This window comes from Tachypleus tridentatus, chromosome 13 (assembly GCF_004210375.1).
Source record: "Tachypleus tridentatus isolate NWPU-2018 chromosome 13, ASM421037v1, whole genome shotgun sequence".
Lineage (NCBI taxonomy): Eukaryota > Metazoa > Arthropoda > Merostomata > Xiphosura > Limulidae > Tachypleus > Tachypleus tridentatus.
The window spans coordinates 240,741,130-240,764,491 of NC_134837.1; the positions used below are offsets into that span (position 1 = coordinate 240,741,130).

Sequence of the window (23,362 nt, forward strand, 5' to 3'; positions counted from 1 at the left end):
TGATTTTGCAAGTCATTATTCACTTATGGACATATATTACAGTGTCAAGTCTGCCAAAGTAATATTACTGCAATACTTTTGTGTTTTTTTTTCATATTTATCTACAGCGCATATATATACATATCGCATTTCTACATTTGAAAGAACTTTTACGAAAGCATTTATGTTTTATGCTACGCAGGATAAGCTTTCCTTTCAAAATGCATGTTTGTTTCTTATATCAACCCGTGACTTAAGTTGTCTATCAACTGTTCCGGCAATTTACAATTTAAAGCTATGTAATATGTAAATTGTGATTTAACGGATATCAGAGTAGAGAAGCCCCATGGAACGAATACCATGGATCACATTAAATTGCTCTTTGAAAGGAAAATTTAAAAAATAACTTTTATATAATTTGTATTCCCAAATTAAAGAAAATCAAAGTGTCGTACCCGCGAGTGATGTTTACCTATGAGCACAACACAATAATATAATAAATAATAAATAATAAATTTTTTAAGCAATAAATTAGACACAAAAAATCAAATAACAATATAAAACCATCAACAAAGAGTTAACTCGTCCTGTGATGGTTAAACACATAATAAAGTAAAATCAAAACTTACAAAATCAAAATAAAGTTCCCAGAATATTATCATCAGTATTTAAGATCCATTGTTTTAAATATTTCTTTTGATTAACACGATTAATAGAAGATCTAACAAAGGACGCAATTTTTAAAATATTCTTAATTTATCTAAGAATAATTTGGATTTCAATTTACGTCGATGTAAAAGTGAGCCTGTTATCAATTTATGGGCCCGGCATGGCCAGGTGGTTAAGGCACTTGACTCGTAATCTGAGGGTCGCGGGTTTGAATGCCCGTCGCACCAATCGTGTTCGCTCTTTCAGCCGTGGGGGCGTTATAATCTGACGGGCAATTCCATTATTCGTTGGTAAAAGAATAGTCCAAGAGTTGGCGGTGGGTGGTGGTGACTAGCTGCCTTCCCTTTATTCTTACACTGCTAATTTGGGGACGGCTAGCGCAGATAGCCCTCGTGTGGCTTTGCGCGAAATTAAAAAACAAACAAACAATCAATATATGATAAATGCTAATAAAGAACAATCTTTATGTTACAAATAAATATAAAATAATATATTTTTATTTAAACCAACGTTTTGCCTTGCATCTTCTTTGGGATTAATAAACAAGAGACTCAAACATGTTTTGAAAACCTCAAATTTTACAAATTTGTAAATAGATATACATATTTTATTAGCTAAATAGAAACTTATCGTCTATTAAAATACCTTTGTTTCTGGTGTTTCTATACCTGTCAGCTCTTCTTCGGATATTGGAATTTCGTTCTCTTCTTCATCCACAGAAGTTTGTTGTTCGGAGCCTGTAGTTCAAACATGTGAACACTTGTAATATTCAAATATTAACCATTTTCTCAACAAAGTTGATAATACATGCAATGACTTTTTTTTTTGGCTTTTGTGTTAATATAGAGTGTGTTTATGTCTTTTTCTTCTAACAAAGCCACATTGGGCTATCTGCTGTGTAAACCGAGGGGAATGGAACCCCTGATTTTAGCGTTGTAAATCCGTAGACTAACCGCTGTCACAGCGGGGAACGTTTTAATATAGAGAAACAATATATTATGCATATATATACATATTAATCAGCTTTCAAAGTAAAATATTTAAACAGCCTTTTATAAAAGAAGAACTTAACGTAAAAATATTATGATAATTTTTCTTCCCAATAGAACAATTATCTTTACACTACCATCTATTTCGTAGTTTAGAGCCACTTTGGTATTATTATGTCTTTTTGAATGTGAATGAATTATTTTATGATAGCTTCGTAATAAGAAGCTTTTAACACACACAATGATAACTTACAAGTTTAATGTAAGGTTACAAAAGTGCAACAGCGAGTGTGATAATATCCGCAATATGTGTTATTCTGAATTTCCGTTTTGATATTTCAGAACATTCCAGGAAAATGGATATTCATGGTTATTTGTAAGTTAGGTTACTTTTATTTAATAAATATTAATATTAATGGATTTATGGATCACGTGAGTTATTAATTACACCAGGTTGTCCAAATACACTGGAACAATTAACCATTTAAAATGCTTCATCTGTACAAGCAGGGCTGTGAAGGCTAAAACTTCCCATGTCAGGGGCTCTAAGTCGATGTTGTTTGATTTTATGTTTTCACGATGCATTCTATGTTGTTGAGAGGTACATGGTTTTGTCGTTAGATTTGATACTAAAAATATAGAATACGTTCTTGTTCATCAAAAACACAGTTTTGAGAGATCGGATGCACTTTCAAGATTAGAGCTAATATTTCAACAGCTGAGAGAAAAAAAATATGGTACTCTACGGCTTTATTGTAGCCAGCTGTCTTGTTTTCATGCACTTATCGATAAGCAGTAAAAGACTAGATGAAAATGGTTAGCTAATACACGTACTCACTACAACAGTTAACATAGATAGCCGGCTCTGTTTGTAAAAGGATAAAATAAGATGAGAACGCTGAAGATAAGTAACATTGCTGGTTACATCTAACTGAAGGATAAATATGACGTCAAAATATCCAAAACCATTATGTAGTGTCTCACAGAAATTTCTGTCTATAGAAGCAATGTGTTAGAAACAATAAGAATGAAGAAACACCAAGTTGGAGTTACAACAAAGAGGAATATATATATATATAAATACATAGATTGCTTGAATAGTTTGCGAATGAATCTTTGCTATAAATGTACATTTGTAATAAAGTTTCTTTCAATACGTCTCCAGATTTTATTTTCTAAAAGGTGCGTTTTTCGCCACCAAATTTGAATCCATCACTGTACACATACACATATATATATTTAAAGTAAATATTTTTATTTTCACGGTAACGTTTGTATCAGTTGCACTGCTAATGTTTATATATATAATGTATGCTGCGTTGGTAGCACTAAATTGGACCTTGCAGCCAGAACAACGTCTTATGCACACCTCATAGCTAAGGACGAGGTTAGTGACCTTTTGGATTAAAGTATATTCATCTACATTTTCACCATTGACCAGAAAGAAGGCATCTGGTCAGCAGCACCCGTTGTCACAAGAAATTTCTGAATCGAATAAATGGACTAAGTGTTTATTTTATTGCACACGTCTGAAAACCTGGAATGTGTTTATTATCATTGAGTCTCGAACCCAGAAACCTTTGATCTTCAGTCCGATAAGTTAACCAGAAGGTCATTTCTACAGACGTATGCATTTTCTGTTTTCGTTCCACGAGATAAATTTATATCTTACAATATAATTTTCATGAGAGAGAGTATTTTGCAAATATAGTGTTTTTAAAAAATACAAAAAATCTCGACGAAATTAATTGAACTATTATTTTCCTATCGTTCATTTTAATAAAATATTTTTCCAAAGTCAGCTTTCTGCAATAATTGCAGTATACATAAACAAAATAATTAATAAGGATCATAGTGTCATATATATATGCTAAGTAATCAATTTAGCTTGGCTGTACGTCCTTCTCTTAACCAACCAAGAACCATTGTGATTAATCCACTAGTGATGTGACCGAATGGAAGAACATTCAGATTTTGGGTATGTTTTATGATGACCTGTATCTTCACTCTATGTGACCTTGTAGTATAATAGTAGCTCATTCATGTAATATTTCCAGCAAAAGTATGGTACTCACAAAGTATTTTTCATTTGTTTAGACAATTCAAGCTATTTACTTAAAAGAAAACAACCAATATTATCTCTTGTAACCAGTATGTTCACTACTGTACTTAAATGTCGAAACCCCCATATTTTAACAAGCATTTACGTAAATAGACCTATATAAACATCATCTTTCTTCCATTATTATATATTTACATATTTAGTTGTACTGAACATTTCCATTAAGGGTTTGCTAAACAGAGATATTGATTTAATTTCTTAAATTCTGACTAAAATATAATGTTGCAATAATGAAATATACTCATAATACTCTTGAAGCATTACAAACTTTCATTACTTTAAGAAGTAATGATTATATATGTCAATGATAAGCATATGAAATTCTATATAAAACCTTGAAAGAAGTGGGTAAATTTATAGGCCCAGTTATTGGCATTGGAGTTCTTCTACCCAACACTTCAAATATTATAATTAAAAGAGAGTATGTCATTTTTATAAAAATGTTACGTTTGCATTCGTTTAGCCATTCCTCGTACATGTTTATCGTTAAGCGTAAACTTTCATTAAGAGATATTTGTACTTTGCCTACCACTGTCAATTGATTTGTTTTGTTTTGAATTTCGCGCAAAGCTACACGAGAGCTATCTGCGCTAGCCGTCCCTAATTTAGCAGTGTAAGACTAGAGAGAAGGCAGCTAGTCATCACCACTTACCGCCAATTCTTGGGCTACGCTTTTACCAGTGAATAGTGGGATTGATGATCACTTTATAACTCACCCACGGCTGAAAGGGCAAGCATGTTTGGTGTGATTCGGATTCGAACTCGCGACCCTCAGATTACGACTCGAACCCTTTAACCACATGGCCATGTAGCTTTGCGTGAAATTCAAAAACAAATAAATCTAACACTAAAAAAAAATTGGGGTTGATACACGCGGTGGAAAAAGCAGAGATAGCTTATTAGGTAGCTTTGCGCTTAACTACAAACGTACAAACAAAATCTCCACAAAAAGCCAGTGTATTCAATGTATTCGTGCCAGTAAAATCCAGATTCCATTTCAGAATTGACATTTAATCCTTTTTCTTTCATATTTGGGGAGCAATAGAACAAACAAAATCATTGTAAAATATAGTTGTAATAGAAATGTGTCTAATCATCTCAATTATCACTTACCTTCTTTTACAAGGTAGGACCCAAAATGGAAGAGTGACTGAATGCAGCCCATTTTCGTAAGATCACCTACGGACTATTACTGACATATTATTATTTCGTAATGTTTCAATCGCTAATGCTTTCCAGTTTATCGGTGTTACAAAGGAATTCCAAAAGAAATAATTTAGATCCAAATCAGAAGTGTCTTGTAATATTCAAAATGAATAAAAAATAATAGTTCAATAACGGCAGAGAGTCACAATTAATTTTAAAATACACAGATTTTGTAACGCAGGAAATTACATTGTATGTGGAGAAACACAGGTATGATCACTGACAACGCATATAAAATCACGGTAAAGATGGAGAAATGCAAGTCCAGTAGCGTGAAGGATCAGGGCGGGTATGAAGAAGCAGATTTGCGATAATGCAGAAAAACACAATACACAGTGGATGAATTCAGAAGCGGTAGCAATACGAAATCATCAATATTTATGGCCTTTATTAAATTTATGGCGGATTATAATCACGTCTCTTGAGACACTAACTTTACTTCCTGAATACTGCAGTTTTCTTCATTTGTTTGTTTCGATGTAAAATACCTATGATTGATCTTATAGATGAGTGAAATACAAAGTTCTGAATTCTTTTAACACAACGGATATTTATTTCTTTAAGCACACAAAGGGACAAATAAATATTCTGCCTCGTGGTGATTTGTTTAAAATCCATTTCTGAAAAAGGATGGTTATGATGAAAGATATGGACTAAATTACGCGTCATAACTCCATATTGTTGTAATGACTTTTTGCAGATGGACTTAAAGTATTAACCCCACACGATATCAAGGCAATTTAGAAGCTTGTGGTTACACTTTAAATATCCCTGAGGCATTTTTATCAGGACAGTTTATCTTAGAGTGACTTGTCCCTCGAGACGCTCTTGGACTAAAACCAACAAGTTGCTTCTCAAAAGACACGTCCTGTACTTGAAAGCTGTTTCACTTCAGTTGCTAGCCTCTTTTACGCTTGCATCGTAAAGTGCAACGTAAGATCTTAAGGGCTCCAATGACTTTTTATTTTATGGCTGTAATAACACAATTTCTAAAAATAATCAAATTCCTAGAGATGATTAGTTACGAGCGTGCGATTGCAAAATACTGTCTCAAAAATCATGGACAACGACTTTTCAGAAAAGATAATACAATAAAAGGAACTATTCTTTTCCGCTACATAAGGAATTTCTTTCAATGAAGACCTTAGCATCCTGCCCGCAAACTGAAAATGATGAGATTGGCTAGTCTTACCAGTAACCGTCTTCAACTATATACATACTGGTTATTCCGAAACATGTTGAGGGGGTTACGTCATTGGTTGCGCTGCTAAAAGAATCTTTACAAATCGTTCTACACTGATAGTGTAGCTGTCAAACATCCTTAAGTGTTTCACACTCAACGTTTCGTGTGTTTTTTTTAATATAACTATTGATTAAGTGCAATTATTCTTTACTGAAAGTATGCGTGAATAGATCCGAGACCACAAGCTACGAATAACATTCAACATACCAAACACTAGAAGCGAAACTCTACTCTTTCTAAGATGGCAATGGCGAAACCGAGAACTGCTGGCGAATACTGTGCTATAAATAACAATTTAGGTTCTAGCTATGAGTCTTCGTAGGAGAACAGCTGACATTCCTGGTTAATTTTCTTTCAGTTTGTGTTAGCACGAGAGGACCGATGATAAGGCCTGCCTGTTTATCTTACACACAGCACTCTCTCTTTAGCAATTTTATCTGTGGAACTTTTTCTTATATAAGTGGTAATATTACCTATTTAATTTTGCACAAAAACAAATCCTAGTAATGTGGATGATTCCTTAAGGAAAAGACGTTTTCATAAAGTTTATTGATAAGTTGTTACCAACTCATTGACAGAATGTACTTTGTAATCATTCTCTCATGAACAGTACCTTACGCGAAGCTTGTTTGAGTCTTATCACACAAATTATATTGTTTCAAGAACACAGAAATAATTTTGATATAGGAGAGTACGCATGACACCTTCACTCTACCCAAACTTTGATACATTTATGATGCAGTTCGCTGGATAAATCAATAACCAGATTTAGATATATTGAAACGTTGAACCTTAAAATAGAAAAAGCAACGACTGATATCAAATCTTACTGTTCAGAATCTCATTAGCTAAAAGGGATTAAAAAAGAGATCTGTGATCTCTATAATTAATGGTGCTAACAGAAGACATGCATGATATATGATAGTTTTTTGTGGTTGTTTTTACATTCATACTCATGTCCCTTAAACTTTTGCCCCTGACTTCATCAGTTTCTTAACCAGCAGGTAGGTAGGTATCATTTATCTATGTGGGTTGGACGTAATCTATAAATTGGCGTGCCGGGCTGCTGAGCAGAAGATCCAACGGTTGAGCCATGATACACTGTTGAACACAGTTCGCATCTTCAACTGTGAGTGTACTATTAAAGTGATAACAATTAATCCCACTATTTATTTTAATGCAGTTGGATAGCCTAAAAAAGCTTCTCATTGGTTGTTCTTTTTTTGATTGGCATCGCTAAATTTGAAACGAATATGCCTAAACTTTGGAGTCTTTGACTTGGCTACTTAGTCCATGTGTCGCATAACTTAGCATTGAAGTTAAAAGTAACAAATACCTTTTTATTTTATTTAATTTTATCTTTAATTAAACTAGGCATACTATTTATGTTCATAATTTAATGATAACTTAGAATATTTTTAGCAAAGATTTATTTATTCAGTTGAAGTTAAGCACAAAACTACATAATGGACTATCTATGCTATGCTCACTACAGGTATCAAAACTCGGTTTCTAGCGTTGTAAGTCCACAGATATACCGCTGCGCCACTTGGAGGGGAGGAGCTTGTAGCAAAAAACTGAAACGTGGTAGTTTCTTATTAAAAATTTGTATTTGTGTGTGACATAAATATTATCTAAAATAACACCTACCAAGTTGTAAACGTTGTCGAAATGGAATAGAAAAATCTTATATGTATCGTTCTCTGCATGGGCAGGTAGTTAAGACACATGACTCGTAATCCGAGGGTCGCGGGTTCGAATCTCTGTCACACCAAACATGTTCGCCCTTTCAATTGTGAGGACGCTATAATGTGACGGTCAATCCCACTATTCGTTGGCGGTTGGTGGTGATGACTAACTGCCTTCCCTCTAGTCACCACTGCTAAATTAGGGACGACTAGAGCAGATAGTCCTCGTGTAGCTTTGCGCGAAATTCAAAACAAAATGTATTCTATTATTTATAAAAATATTCAAGTATTTCGCAGAAATTTAAACAAGAGAAACGAGTTTATTTTTTCACTTGTGAAGTGTCATTTTGAAGTACGCTAGCAAATGAACTGTAAAGAGAGCTTTCAAAACAGGAAAATCTCTGGTGAATATACATAAATTAAAATGTTTTTAAAACAGGAAGGTCTGGAATGCACATTCTTTAAACAGTAACTTACATATATATATATATGTATATATTTCTACAGCATGACACTAGGCAGTAAAAGAACTAAAATAACAAAACCTACACTTTCTTTTTTATTCGCCAACAACATGAATAAAGATAAAATTAACTCTAACAGTAATGCTGAGATAAAATTAGGGGTTATTCACAGCAATGCGTAGCGGTAATGTTATTAATGCTGAAAACTTGTACGACATAATGATTAGCCAAATTGGATATTATGTCCCGCTAAGTTCAGCTTTGATTTTTTTGAGACAACATAGAATACGATAAACGAGTTTTAACAACTCCCTCCCGCAATGAGTCGTAACTAAGCAACACAGATTTGGTGGTAGAATAGAGAGCAACGTGATATCAACAAGCAGACCATAAATTGTTGCAACTTGGCCCAGCATGGCCAAGCGTGTTAAGGCGTGCGACTCGTAATCTGAGGGTCGCGGGTTCGCGCCCTAGTCGTGCCAAACATGCTCGCCCTCCCAGCCGTGGGGGCGTTATAATGTGACGGTCAATCCCACTATTCGTTGGTAAAAGAGTAGCCCAAGAGTTGGCGGTGGGTGGTGATGACTAGCTGCCTTCCCTCTAGTCTTACACTGCTAAATTAGGGACGGCTAGCACAGATAGCCCTCTTGCAGCTTTGTGCAAAATTCAAAACAATCACTCAATCAATTTGGTGCTACTTTTGTCACTGACCAAAGAGTATTTTCTCAGCTCTTCTGAATCTTAAGGTCATCTCAAGTATTCAGATGAAATCTAATCAGGCAGATCATGCAGTGATATATTAGTATAACAGAGTAGAAGGGAGGGTGGTTGGACGCTTGGAGATGTACAATTGAAGTTAATTAGAGGGAAGCATTTAATTATTTATTTATGAATACCTTTTCCTCTCCAAAACGTGAATAGCACTGAATAAAGAGAAGACGTAGAGGCCTAACCTATTTTTTGATTTTCTACTTCCGCAGTAGTAGATCACTTTTGCTGAATTCTCAACTCATAAGTGCTGCTTGAAAGAACGAAGCCTATAAACAAATTAAGCCTCATATAAAGTATTTTAGGTTATTAATAATGAGTAAAGGACTATACGTGAAAGAATAAACAAACGTAAGAATGCCTGTCAAACTCTCTCAAAAACTGTGCTCAAAACAAAAGTAAAATAAGGTTTAGAAACTGAAGCTTAATAAGACTAAAGCTACAGTAAGAATTATATATGCATCGTTGTTTCCAGTTTTAAACTGTAGGGCAATTAGTTAACAGCACCCACCGTCAATGTTTGGGTTATTCTTGTCTGATTTAATTGTGGAGTATGACTATTACTCTTAATGCGAATCCACGACCACAAAATACATAGAAATTTTTTGAAGCAATGGGACACAAGATATGAACCCTTGAAATCTCAGTTCAAGCACGATAATTACTAAGCTACGTCTGGCTCTGACAAAGATAAACAGCGAATGAAACACATAAAAAGTATTAATATTTTTCAAATTAAATATGTGATGATGCATACTCTAAATGTATTGTTTTAGAAAAAACAAGAATCGAATTTTTTTAAAGCTGATATGATACGTAATTCCATTAAAAGTATTAGTTTCAAGTAATTTTGGTGAAGGTATTACACATACATTAATGGAAATAATTACATAAACATATGAGATACACGTAAAAAAGTCATAGACAACGAATAAGGGTACTAGGTTAAATATGACAAATTTATTAATGACAAAAAACACTATTACAAGAAATACTGAATAAAAGCGAACAAGTTGTGGAAGTTTCTAATATTTTTATGTGAGCCGTTTCTTTGCACTGAGCATCACTGTGAGATATCATATTTTCTTTTCTTTAACGATTATGACTGTTTTATTAATTAATTCATTATTTCCTTGTATCATTTAGTTTATCTATGAATTTTTAATTGAATTAAAACGCTAATTCACCTTCTACATAATCATTTTTTTATTTTGAGCAAATATATATGTGTGTATAATGAAACTGATACCAGCTTCCCTAGCGGTGACATACAGGTACTATTATTGTTGCAGAAAGTATGCACATTTGTGATCCCATAAAGTTGTACACTCGTGAAGTACTTAGTGAATAACTACTATGCCAGAAGTGTCACTAAGACAAAGATTGAAACGTACTGTTTGAATATTGTAATTGCTGTATTTATTTACTTATTATAATTTGGAATTATTTTTTTTATTTCTGGTTCTTTTTCACTGGCTCTATTATTATTGATTTGTTCATTATATTTTATGTATTAATACTGGTCAACCATTTGTTTATTTCTTGTCTTGAATTTATTTCTAAGTATTATTATTGTTAATAAATTGTGTTTTGTTGCTGAATATTGATTATAGCGGTTGTTCATGTTAACTCGCTACAACACATCTTGTTTTAATATAGTGCAACTGTGTTCCAAACGTCCTGTGTTACTTCCTACAATTTATTCAAGTTATTCGGCTGCCTTTTGACCTTCTCGCTGTTCACATAACCTCGTAAGCAAAACATACTTGTGAGTGTTCCATCTGCCATATTACCCTCAACGACTTCTACCATTAAATGTGCCAATTTCATGTACTATTTTCAAAATCTTATACATAGCTTCTTCTGAAACATGGAGACTTGACGTAATATTTTATGAGATTGTCCTTAATCAGCAAAACACATTTGCTTTTATATGCATCTCATGCAATACATCATGCCTGGGATATAGGAATAAATCACACTATTACTACTGGGCATAGTATGGTTGCCTGTACTTTTATAGGTTTTATTATAAATAATGTAGCACTTTGTTATTGACTGAGTGATAGCTAGAAACAATATCAGTTTGTGACTGTACTTTAAAGCAATTAAATTTTACTCGATAAATAGGTGGTGGTTATCCTGTAGTGTTAACTTTTTCCCTCACCATTTTTATAATTATTCATAATGTTGTCTTTTCAGTATAATACAGATTAACGTGATTTACGTTATTATATTTTATATCAAATATAATTTTATGATCTTAATATTATGCTTAATTGAACCGAATTAAGCGACTTAGCATAATTTTATTCCTTGCTCATGTGATTAGATGAATGTGAGGAAAATGTAAAATAAAAAAAGTATAAATATATTTTATAATTTTATTTTAGTAACAAGTAAGACGAAATTATTTTGACATTAGCATTCAACAATGGATAAAACACACATTAATAAATTCTAGGTCGCAAAACTAATTTTTTATCGAAGTACGGATTTAACACGAGATGTGATAACATATATCAACTACTCGTTTTGTTTTCGACTTCTTTAATGTATTTACAGATAGAAATGTAGGTGTAGCTTTCATACATGTAAATAGATTTTGTAATTAGTTGTAGTGAGACAAAATTTAGAACAAGGCTTAAGTACTGAATGTTTAAGCTTTTCCAGCTTAACCGTTGCATGATAAGTTATTTATAGAGGAATAATATTTCAAATAGTCGATGCTTGACGAAATTACACAAATTCATTGTTTCCTTCATAAATATTTCTACATTATATAGACTCTTTATAATTGTTTACCAGCATAAAACGTTTATGTAGTTTTAAGATCAAGCCACACAACAAGCTATGTAAACTCTGTTCGTTACAGGGAATCGAAATCCATATTTTCAACGTTGTAAGTCAGTAAACTTACTGCTGACTCATTTCGGGACAGCATAAACTGAGTCTCATTAGTGAGTGAGAGCTGGCAGTTAAAACTGGAAGTAAACTGGCTACAAGTGATGTCACAGCTCAAAATATTTCTTGAGGGTGGCTTCTTAAGTGTAAGACTAGATAAAAGGCAGCTATTCATCACTACCAACCTCCAACTCTTGGGCTACTCTTTTGCCAACGAATAGTAGAATTGACCATCACATTATTACACCCTTTTGGCTGAAAGAGTGAGAACGTTCGGTGTGACGAGAATTCGAGCTCATGACCTTCAGATTACGAGTTGAACGACTTGACCACTTGGCCATGCCAGAGAAGGTGCAATCTGTCTGCTTTTATGAACTTGGTGGCAAGTTATAGACATTAATGCAACTTTTAAAATTATATTCCATATATAAATAAAATGGATTAATATATTACATATTTTGTGTTCATCTTCTTGGAGTTTGATGGGTTGAATAATATAGCAATATGTGATGTATTATAAGAAGATGGTGCATTGTTCTCCACAACCACATAACCTATTGAAGAACACGGACATAAAATTTTGTTATAGTTAAATACATTTGCTGAGAAGGAGTAAAAATGATATCTGTGTATGACAATTTTGTTTGATACTGGATATTAAAGTATTGTGTTCTGCATCTAAGTGTCGTTAATACTCTATATTAAATTCGCCTTTTTATGCCTTGGTAATTTTTTTTAGAAGTAGGATTGTTGCTTAACAAAGGTATATTTTCTATTTATTCACAGCACAATATATCATTCTCTAATTTGTAAACAGTTATTTGGTTTTCTATGTTTTGTTGTACTCAAACCTACTAAAAACAACATCTATAAAGCTGGTCTTTAACTTCAATAACACGACACTTCTCGATTTGACTTTTATCGTTTAAGAACGTACAAAATACGCCTTTGCACTTAATTCTAAAAATAATTTTAACCAATGAACTATTCTTTTGATCTATCCAAATCTCATTATTCACTCCTAGAACAAATTTATTTCCAAATCACATATTTCACCTCCAAAACAAATTTAAAGCATCTATATTATTCTCTGCATATATATGCAAAACTGTGTCCAATATGATAGGTTTCGGTGAATCTGTTACATATTTCACTTAATAAAAGTTTGTTCTTTATAATGAGCCTTTTAAGTGAAACTTAAGTTACTGTGCAATATTTTATAACTGTTAATTTAACAAATTATGTGATTCGGTTAAGTTTTACCTTTAGACATTTTTTTAACAATGATTCTTACGAGCAACTCTTCCTTCAACTGCAAAGAAGGCGAGAAATTTTATACTATTTCAATTGCATAATTTCTTTGAGAGAAAGAACAAGGTAAATTACTTACTTCATTTCGAACGATTTGTTTCTACTACAGCTTTGTTAGGGAAGTGTAATTTTTTTTTAAAAATAGAAGGATACTTTAAACACTTGAACAATATATTGCTACTACATTGTTTTTGTAAATATTTTTTGTCTGTCTCTACCAATAAGGGTATGTCGTACTTCAAATGTTTCTCAAGTGAATTTCAAAATAAATATAATTTTGTGACTAAAGGTTTTATAAATACGATTATTTCTTAAACAATAATCTCTAGGACAGTAACAAAACACTAATACGAAATCTTGGACATGAACCAGTTTTAAGATTGGGTTTGTTTGTTTTAGAGCAAAGTCACATTGGGCTATCTGCTGTGTCCACCACATACGACAGTCTGCTCTTAGATGTCTCGAATTGTTAACTGATAAGCAAGAAAAAAAGCAGCCGGTAAATAAAACCCACACCAATTGTTTGGATTCTGTTATCTCACCAGACAATGAGATTAGACTTTACTCTTATAACTCTCAAAGTACGGAGTACTTTTCTTTATAATTAGCCGTTATAATGTGACGGTCATTTCCACTATTCGTTGGTAAAAGAGTAGCCCAAGAGTTGGCGGTGGGTGGTGATGACTAGCTGCCTTCCCTCTAGTCTTACACTGCTAAATTAGGGACGGCTAGCACAGATAGCCCTCTTGCAGCTTTGTGCAAAATTCAAAACAATCACTCAATCAATTTGGTGCTACTTTTGTCACTGACCAAAGAGTATTTTCTCAGCTCTTCTGAATCTTAAGGTCATCTCAAGTATTCAGATGAAATCTAATCAGGCAGATCATGCAGTGATATATTAGTATAACAGAGTAGAAGGGAGGGTGGTTGGACGCTTGGAGATGTACAATTGAAGTTAATTAGAGGGAAGCATTTAATTATTTATTTATGAATACCTTTTCCTCTCCAAAACGTGAATAGCACTGAATAAAAGAGAAGACGTAGAGGCCTAACCTATTTTTTGATTTTTCTACTTCCGCAGTAGTAGATCACTTTTGCTGAATTCTCAACTCATAAGTGCTGCTTGAAAGAACGAAGCCTATAAACAAATTAAGCCTCATATAAAGTATTTTAGGTTATTAATAATGAGTAAAGGACTATACGTGAAAGAATAAACAAACGTAAGAATGCCTGTCAAACTCTCTCAAAAACTGTGCTCAAAACAAAAGTAAAATAAGGTTTAGAAACTGAAGCTTAATAAGACTAAAGCTACAGTAAGAATTATATATGCATCGTTGTTTCCAGTTTTAAACTGTAGGGCAATTAGTTAACAGCACCCACCGTCAATGTTTGGGTTATTCTTGTCTGATTTAATTGTGGAGTATGACTATTACTCTTAATGCGAATCCACGACCACAAAATACATAGAAATTTTTTGAAGCAATGGGACACAAGATATGAACCCTTGAAATCTCAGTTCAAGCACGATAATTACTAAGCTACGTCTGGCTCTGACAAAGATAAACAGCGAATGAAACACATAAAAAGTATTAATATTTTTCAAATTAAATATGTGATGATGCATACTCTAAATGTATTGTTTTAGAAAAACAAGAATCGAATTTTTTAAAGCTGATATGATACGTAATTCCATTAAAAGTATTAGTTTCAAGTAATTTTGGTGAAGGTATTACACATACATTAATGGAAATAATTACATAAACATATGAGATACACGTAAAAAAGTCATAGACAACGAATAAGGGTACTAGGTTAAATATGACAAATTTATTAATGACAAAAAACACTATTACAAGAAATACTGAATAAAAGCGAACAAGTTGTGGAAGTTTCTAATATTTTATGTGAGCCGTTTCTTTGCACTGAGCATCACTGTGAGATATCATATTTTCTTTTCTTTAACGATTATGACTGTTTTATTAATTAATTCATTATTTCCTTGTATCATTTAGTTTATCTATGAATTTTAATTGAATTAAAACGCTAATTCACCTTCTACATAATCATTTTTTATTTTGAGCAAATATATATGTGTGTATAATGAAACTGATACCAGCTTCCCTAGCGGTGACATACAGGTACTATTATTGTTGCAGAAAGTATGCACATTTGTGATCCCATAAAGTTGTACACTCGTGAAGTACTTAGTGAATAACTACTATGCCAGAAGTGTCACTAAGACAAAGATTGAAACGTACTGTTTGAATATTGTAATTGCTGTATTTATTTACTTATTATAATTTGGAATTATTTTTTTATTTCTGGTTCTTTTTCACTGGCTCTATTATTATTGATTTGTTCATTATATTTTATGTATTAATACTGGTCAACCATTTGTTTATTTCTTGTCTTGAATTTATTTCTAAGTATTATTATTGTTAATAAATTGTGTTTTGTTGCTGAATATTGATTATAGCGGTTGTTCATGTTAACTCGCTACAACACATCTTGTTTTAATATAGTGCAACTGTGTTCCAAACGTCCTGTGTTACTTCCTACAATTTATTCAAGTTATTCGGCTGCCTTTTGACCTTCTCGCTGTTCACATAACCTCGTAAGCAAAACATACTTGTGAGTGTTCCATCTGCCATATTACCCTCAACGACTTCTACCATTAAATGTGCCAATTTCATGTACTATTTTCAAAATCTTATACATAGCTTCTTCTGAAACATGGAGACTTGACGTAATATTTTATGAGATTGTCCTTAATCAGCAAAACACATTTGCTTTTATATGCATCTCATGCAATACATCATGCCTGGGATATAGGAATAAATCACACTATTACTACTGGGCATAGTATGGTTGCCTGTACTTTTATAGGTTTTATTATAAATAATGTAGCACTTTGTTATTGACTGAGTGATAGCTAGAAACAATATCAGTTTGTGACTGTACTTTAAAGCAATTAAATTTTACTCGATAAATAGGTGGTGGTTATCCTGTAGTGTTAACTTTTTCCCTCACCATTTTTATAATTATTCATAATGTTGTCTTTTCAGTATAATACAGATTAACGTGATTTACGTTATTATATTTTATATCAAATATAATTTTATGATCTTAATATTATGCTTAATTGAACCGAATTAAGCGACTTAGCATAATTTTATTCCTTGCTCATGTGATTAGATGAATGTGAGGAAAATGTAAAATAAAAAAGTATAAATATATTTTATAATTTTATTTTAGTAACAAGTAAGACGAAATTATTTTGACATTAGCATTCAACAATGGATAAAACACACATTAATAAATTCTAGGTCGCAAAACTAATTTTTTATCGAAGTACGGATTTAACACGAGATGTGATAACATATATCAACTACTCGTTTTGTTTTCGACTTCTTTAATGTATTTACAGATAGAAATGTAGGTGTAGCTTTCATACATGTAAATAGATTTTGTAATTAGTTGTAGTGAGACAAAATTTAGAACAAGGCTTAAGTACTGAATGTTTAAGCTTTTCCAGCTTAACCGTTGCATGATAAGTTATTTATAGAGGAATAATATTTCAAATAGTCGATGCTTGACGAAATTACACAAATTCATTGTTTCCTTCATAAATATTTCTACATTATATAGACTCTTTATAATTGTTTACCAGCATAAAACGTTTATGTAGTTTTAAGATCAAGCCACACAACAAGCTATGTAAACTCTGTTCGTTACAGGGAATCGAAATCCATATTTTCAACGTTGTAAGTCAGTAAACTTACTGCTGACTCATTTCGGGACAGCATAAACTGAGTCTCATTAGTGAGTGAGAGCTGGCAGTTAAAACTGGAAGTAAACTGGCTACAAGTGATGTCACAGCTCAAAATATTTCTTGAGGGTGGCTTCTTAAGTGTAAGACTAGATAAAAGGCAGCTATTCATCACTACCAACCTCCAACTCTTGGGCTACTCTTTTGCCAACGAATAGTAGAATTGACCATCACATTATTACACCCTTTTGGCTGAAAGAGTGAGAACGTTCGGTGTGACGAGAATTCGAGCTCATGACCTTCAGATTACGAGTTGAACGACTTGACCACTTGGCCATGCCAGAGAAGGTGCAATCTGTCTGCTTTTATGAACTTGGTGGCAAGTTATAGACATTAATGCAACTTTTAAAATTATATTCCATATATAAATAAAATGGATTAATATATTACATATTTTGTGTTCATCTTCTTGGAGTTTGATGGGTTGAATAATATAGCAATATGTGATGTATTATAAGAAGATGGTGCATTGTTCTCCACAACCACATAACCTATTGAAGAACACGGACATAAAATTTTGTTATAGTTAAATACATTTGCTGAGAAGGAGTAAAAATGATATCTGTGTATGACAATTTTGTTTGATACTGGATATTAAAGTATTGTGTTCTGCATCTAAGTGTCGTTAATACTCTATATTAAATTCGCCTTTTTATGCCTTGGTAATTTTTTTTAGAAGTAGGATTGTTGCTTAACAAAGGTATATTTTCTATTTATTCACAGCACAATATATCATTCTCTAATTTGTAAACAGTTATTTGGTTTTCTATGTTTTGTTGTACTCAAACCTACTAAAAACAACATCTATAAAGCTGGTCTTTAACTTCAATAACACGACACTTCTCAATTTGACTTTTATCGTTTAAGAATGTACAAAATACGCCTTTGCACTTAATTCTAAAAATAAAAATAACCAATGAACTATTCTTCTGATCTATCCAAATCTCATTATTCACTCCTAGAACAAATTTATTTCCAAATCACATATTTCACCTCCAAAACAAATTTAAAGCATCTATATTATTCTCTGCATATATATGCAAAACTGTGTCCAATATGATAGGTTTCGGTGAATCTGTTACATATTTCACTTAATAAAAGTTTGTTCTTTATAATGAGCCTTTTAAGTGAAACTTAAGTTACAATGCAATATTTTATAACTGTTAATTTAACAAATTATGTGATTCGGTTAAGTTTTACCTTTAGACATTTTTTAACAATGATTCTTACGAGCAACTCTTCCTTCAACTGCAAAGAAGGCGAGAAATGTTATACTATTTCAATTGCATAATTTCTTTGAGAGAAAGAACAAGGTAAATTACTTACTTCATTTCGAACGATTTGTTTCTACTACAGCTTTGTTAGGGAAGTGTAATTTTTTTAAAAATAGAAGGATACTTTAAACACTTGAACAATATATTGCTACTACATTGTTTTTGTAAATATTTTTTGTCTGTCTCTACCAATAAGGGTATGTCGTACTTCAAATGTTTCTCAAGTGAATTTCAAAATAAATATAATTTTGTGACTAAAGGTTTTATAAATACGATTATTTCTTAAACAATAATCTCTAGGACAGTAACAAAACACTAATACGAAATCTTGGACATGAACCAGTTTTAAGATTGGGTTTGTTTGTTTTAGAGCAAAGTCACATTGGGCTATCTGCTGTGTCCACCACATACGACAGTCTGCTCTTAGATGTCTCGAATTGTTAACTGATAAGCAAGAAAAAAAGCAGCCGGTAAATAAAACCCACACCAATTGTTTGGATTCTGTTATCTCACCAGACAATGAGATTAGACTTTACTCTTATAACTCTCAAAGTACGGAGTACTTTTCTTTATAATTAGGCGTTATAATGTGACGGTCATTTCCACTATTCGTTGGTAAAAGAGTAGCCCAAGAGTTGGCTGTGGATGGTGATAACTGTCTGCCCTAGTCTTACACTGCTAAATTAGGGACTGCTAACGCAGACAGCCCTTGTATAGCTTTGCACGAAATTTAAAAAAAAACAAAACAAAAATATATATTGATACGCCAAACAATAAAATAACATTAACTGTAAGTACGCGATCAAGCAGCACAACAAATTACAACCATCAAAGTCTAATAAAAATCTATGTTATAATAGTAATAGAAAGTAGCCAGTGGTATAATATTATAAAAAAAGAAACATTGCAGTAATAGAATCCCTAAAGTGTTAATGATAAACTAGATATCAGTATCTACTAAATGTAATTCAAATAAATAGTAGATGTACAACAGAAACGAGTTGAAACACAGTAATGTGCTAAATATCACAACCTCTGGAATCATATTACCTCTCATTATCCTGGGCCATTTAACGATGTGTCAGTTTGTTTGTTTGTAATTAAGCACAAGACTACACAAAGGGCTATATGTGTGATCTTGTAAGTACCTACAGACAAGGCACGCCAGATTTAGCCCTCCTTAAATCGTTAAACAGTACAAAACTAATAACTGATAATCTATCTCTTATTTAAAAGGTTGGGTTGTTTTGAATTTTGCGCAAAATTACAAGAGGGCTATCTGTACTAGCTGTCCTTAATTTTGCAGTGAAAGACTAGAGAAAAGGCAACTAGTCATCACCACCTACTGTCACTCTTATGCTACGCTTTTACCAAATAATAGTTGGTAGAAGTAACAGTCACATTATAACGTTCCCACGGCTAAAAGAGCGAAGATGTTTGGTAGAACGATGATTCAAACCGGCAACCATCAGATTGCGGGTGGAGCGCCTTGACCACGTGGCCACGTTAAAGGGAAAATTCAATAAAAGATCATTTGTGCCACGCGAACACTTTTTATGTCTTTGTTAAATACGCATTTCAGTTGATTCTTCGCTATTCACACTACATAAAAAAATATATGTATGAATATTATGAGTAAAATGCTGCAGGCAATGAAGATAGCTCATATATTAATTTTGGTTTCAGTGTAATTCTGTTTCTGTTGTAGAACGAGGAATGATTTACGTATTTTCTTTCATAAACATTTCATATGCAGAATCCCAATCAGTTAAAAATATATTTATGATGTTGGTCTTTCTTGATTTTGAGAAAGCCATTAGTTTTGTAAAATGTGCTTTTACAATTGCCGATTATAAATATTTAACCCTTTTCAAATTCATATTTGTTGTCACTTCTTTCTTGTATTATCAAGTTACATAAATAAACAAATATTTACATATTGTTAGGGGCCTGGCATGGCCAAGCGCGTAAGGCGTGCGACTCGTGATCCGAGGGTCGCGGGTTTGCGCCCGCATCGCGCTAAACAAGCTCGCTCTCCCAGCCGTGGGGGCGTATAATGTGACGGTCACTCCCACTTTTCGTTGGTAAAGTAGTAGCCAAAGAATTGGCGGTGGGTGGTGATGACTACCTGCCTTCCCTCTAGTCTTACACTGCTAAATTAGGGACGGCTAACACAGATAGCCCTCGAGTTGCTTTGTGCGAAATTTCAAAACAAACAAACATATTGTTAGCACGGCGAACACAAACGACAACGTTTTAGACAAAGTAGGAGGTATAAGATTGATTTGTTTGTTTTTTAATTTCGCGCAAAGCTACACGAGAACTACCTGCGCTTGCCGGTCCTAATTTAGTAGTGTAATACTAGAGGGAAGGCAACTAGTCATCATCACCCATCGCCAGCTCTTGGGCTACTCTTTTATCAACGAATAGTGGGATTGACCGTCACGTATTAACGCCCCCACGGCTGAAAGAGCGAGCATATTTGGTTTGACGGGAAGAATTGATTTGTCTCGTTATCTGATGGTAAAATGAATAAAACTTATTGTCGTGTTCTTTCGTTTGTAAGTTTATTCATCATCCGGTTTACAGGGTATAGAAGATAAATATCTGTTCTGTTGTATTAATTCATCCCGATTCTATTAAAGGATGTTTTATTTATATTTATGATCTTGTATGAATACAAGATTTATTAAATGTAACAATTCTTCCTCTGTCGGCTTGGAGCAACCTGGTGGTTAGAGTACGAGACATTCAATCTACAGGTCTCGTGCTTAATCTATCAGTGAAAATAAATTGTTACAGCAGGAAACAATATGTCAATGTCGTAACAGATTGTTAAGTGTGAAAGAAGTCTGCCCTAAATTCATTAAACAATCAGGTAACAATGCCGTATCAGACTGTTAAGTGTGAAAGTAGTCCGCCCAAAATTCATTAGATACTCAGGTAACAATGTCGTAACCGATTGCTAAGTGTAAAAGTAGTCTGCCCAAAATTCATTAAATAATCAAGTAAAAAAAAAAGCCAGAAAGAAATGCCTACAATGATTTAAAGGTACTTCATTTGTAAATTTGCAGTGTAGAGACAGTAACACATTTCGAAACTTTCAAGCAGGTGTATAGTACAGTAAACTCAAAATTATGTATTCACCTTGAAAGAGCAGTAGAATCCGTATAATAAAAATAGTGCATAATACTGTAGATTAGTGTAGAATAAGCAGGGAAGGGTAATTACCCCTTCTTCAGAAAGAGATTTGAACAGAAAACTTAAGCACTGGTTAAAGTTAAACAGACTCTAAAAGTGAAGTGAACCGACTAAATGAACTTATCCATTGTGATTTCTTATTCTTTTAATATTTAGATGATAAATAATAAGTGAGAAACACGCCATTCCAAAGTTTCGTCTCTGTTTCTTGTTGGTAACCAAAAATAAATATTTTTACAGAATCTTTGCATTAAGAAAACTAAGAAACTCATCAATAAACGTTGAAAATAATTGCACTAAGCTTCAAGCCTGAGAAACTCTATTTTATTTTGTTAAAAAGAAGAAAACCACATTTTATCTACTTTGACACAGAATATTCTGTTGTCAAAAACTATTATCAGTCAGCAGAATATTTATCCTTAATATATTTTGAAGTTCTTGAAGTTTGTTTGTTGGTAAGCACAAAGCAAGCAATAGACTATCTACATTGTGTAAACCACAAGTACTAAAGCTCGCTTTTTAGCATTACAAGCCTTTAGACTTATTGCTGAATCACTGAAGCAACCCCTCAACCCTCATAGTATCAAAAGGTACCTAATGGTTCAAGAAGATAGCAAAAGCAAAATTCTTACTGGCAAATGTTATAGCTACAGATGTTTTTAGGCTGACCAAATAGTTGAAGGATACTCCGTTTATTTGTTTGTTTGTTTTAAGTTAAGAGCAAAATTACACAATGAGTTATCTGTGCTCTGCCCACCATGATCTTTAGCGCTGTATGTCCATCTGGTAACAAGTGATCATCTATGTTATTTAATGGCAACATGTTCAAGAGTTTTCATAACATATGATAGTAAGGAAAATGGGAGACACGTTGATGGATTAGTGAAACAATTGGAAATAGTAGACATTTCATACAGTTGCTCCAATAAATAAATAAAAATTGAGAAAAAACAGTAAAGAAAGATTATGGTCTTCATGTCGTCATACAAGGAAAATAGCGTACGAAAAATTGCCTAGATCTATCTTAAAACCGGCAAAGTACAGTTCACCAACTAGCAATACAAAAAATATTATTCATAGCCATAATAACGACACTTAATACAACTAAAAAAACACAATATAAATAAACCATGAAGAACTGATGACGCTAACCTCTTAGTACAGTGGCAACTATAAAAAAGTCGGGGTTAACTACCATGGTCAGAACTCTTGGAGCAGTATACATTACATATTGTGATGTAGTCATCTAAGTTAGAAAGCCATCGATTTACTTCTCCCAAAAGGCAACCAATTACTTGAGAGTTTTTGTTTTGTTTTTGGGAACTATGATGAATTGTAGAAATTAACCAATGAAGTGTGAAAACTATCTGCGGTTAGCTATGCTCACTATTTAAAAATTCCTAAGAACACTGAGAAAATATTTAAAAATTCGTGCTGTTCAGCTGTTCTTCCCAGGACGAAAGTTCAGTTCTGTTGAGAAGTTGTTCACAGTTCAGTTCTTTGGAACAGAAAACAAGTAACAAGTTCAAGATTTTGAAAGTAGCTAATATTCAAGGAAGCTAGTTCGCTACTTCAACTTTGATGTGAGTTACTCACGTTAATTCTCTCAGTCGATTAATGTAATCAAGAAACTAAATGTATAATATCACTAGTAACTGACTATATCAGAGTATACTTATATTAGTACAGTGGTTGAAGAATTGTTAAGAATAATA

The 23,362-nt window shown here is 33.0% G+C and overlaps 1 protein-coding gene across 7 annotated transcripts in view; it reads right to left on the reverse strand.

The window, feature by feature from the left end:
- The window catches only part of LOC143240891 (uncharacterized), a 56,236-nt gene that overhangs the window by 6,362 nt on the left and 26,512 nt on the right, over positions 1-23,362 (reverse strand). For 6 of the 7 annotated variants that reach the window (XM_076484121.1, XM_076484122.1, XM_076484127.1 and 3 more), the window contains one exon: positions 1,294-1,385. In XM_076484121.1, coding sequence (XP_076340236.1) covers positions 1,294-1,385 — 92 coding nt within the window. Of the gene's footprint in view, positions 1-1,293; positions 1,386-4,872; positions 6,467-23,362 lie in introns of those variants that run through there. The other variant, XM_076484126.1, reaches the window with a different exon arrangement.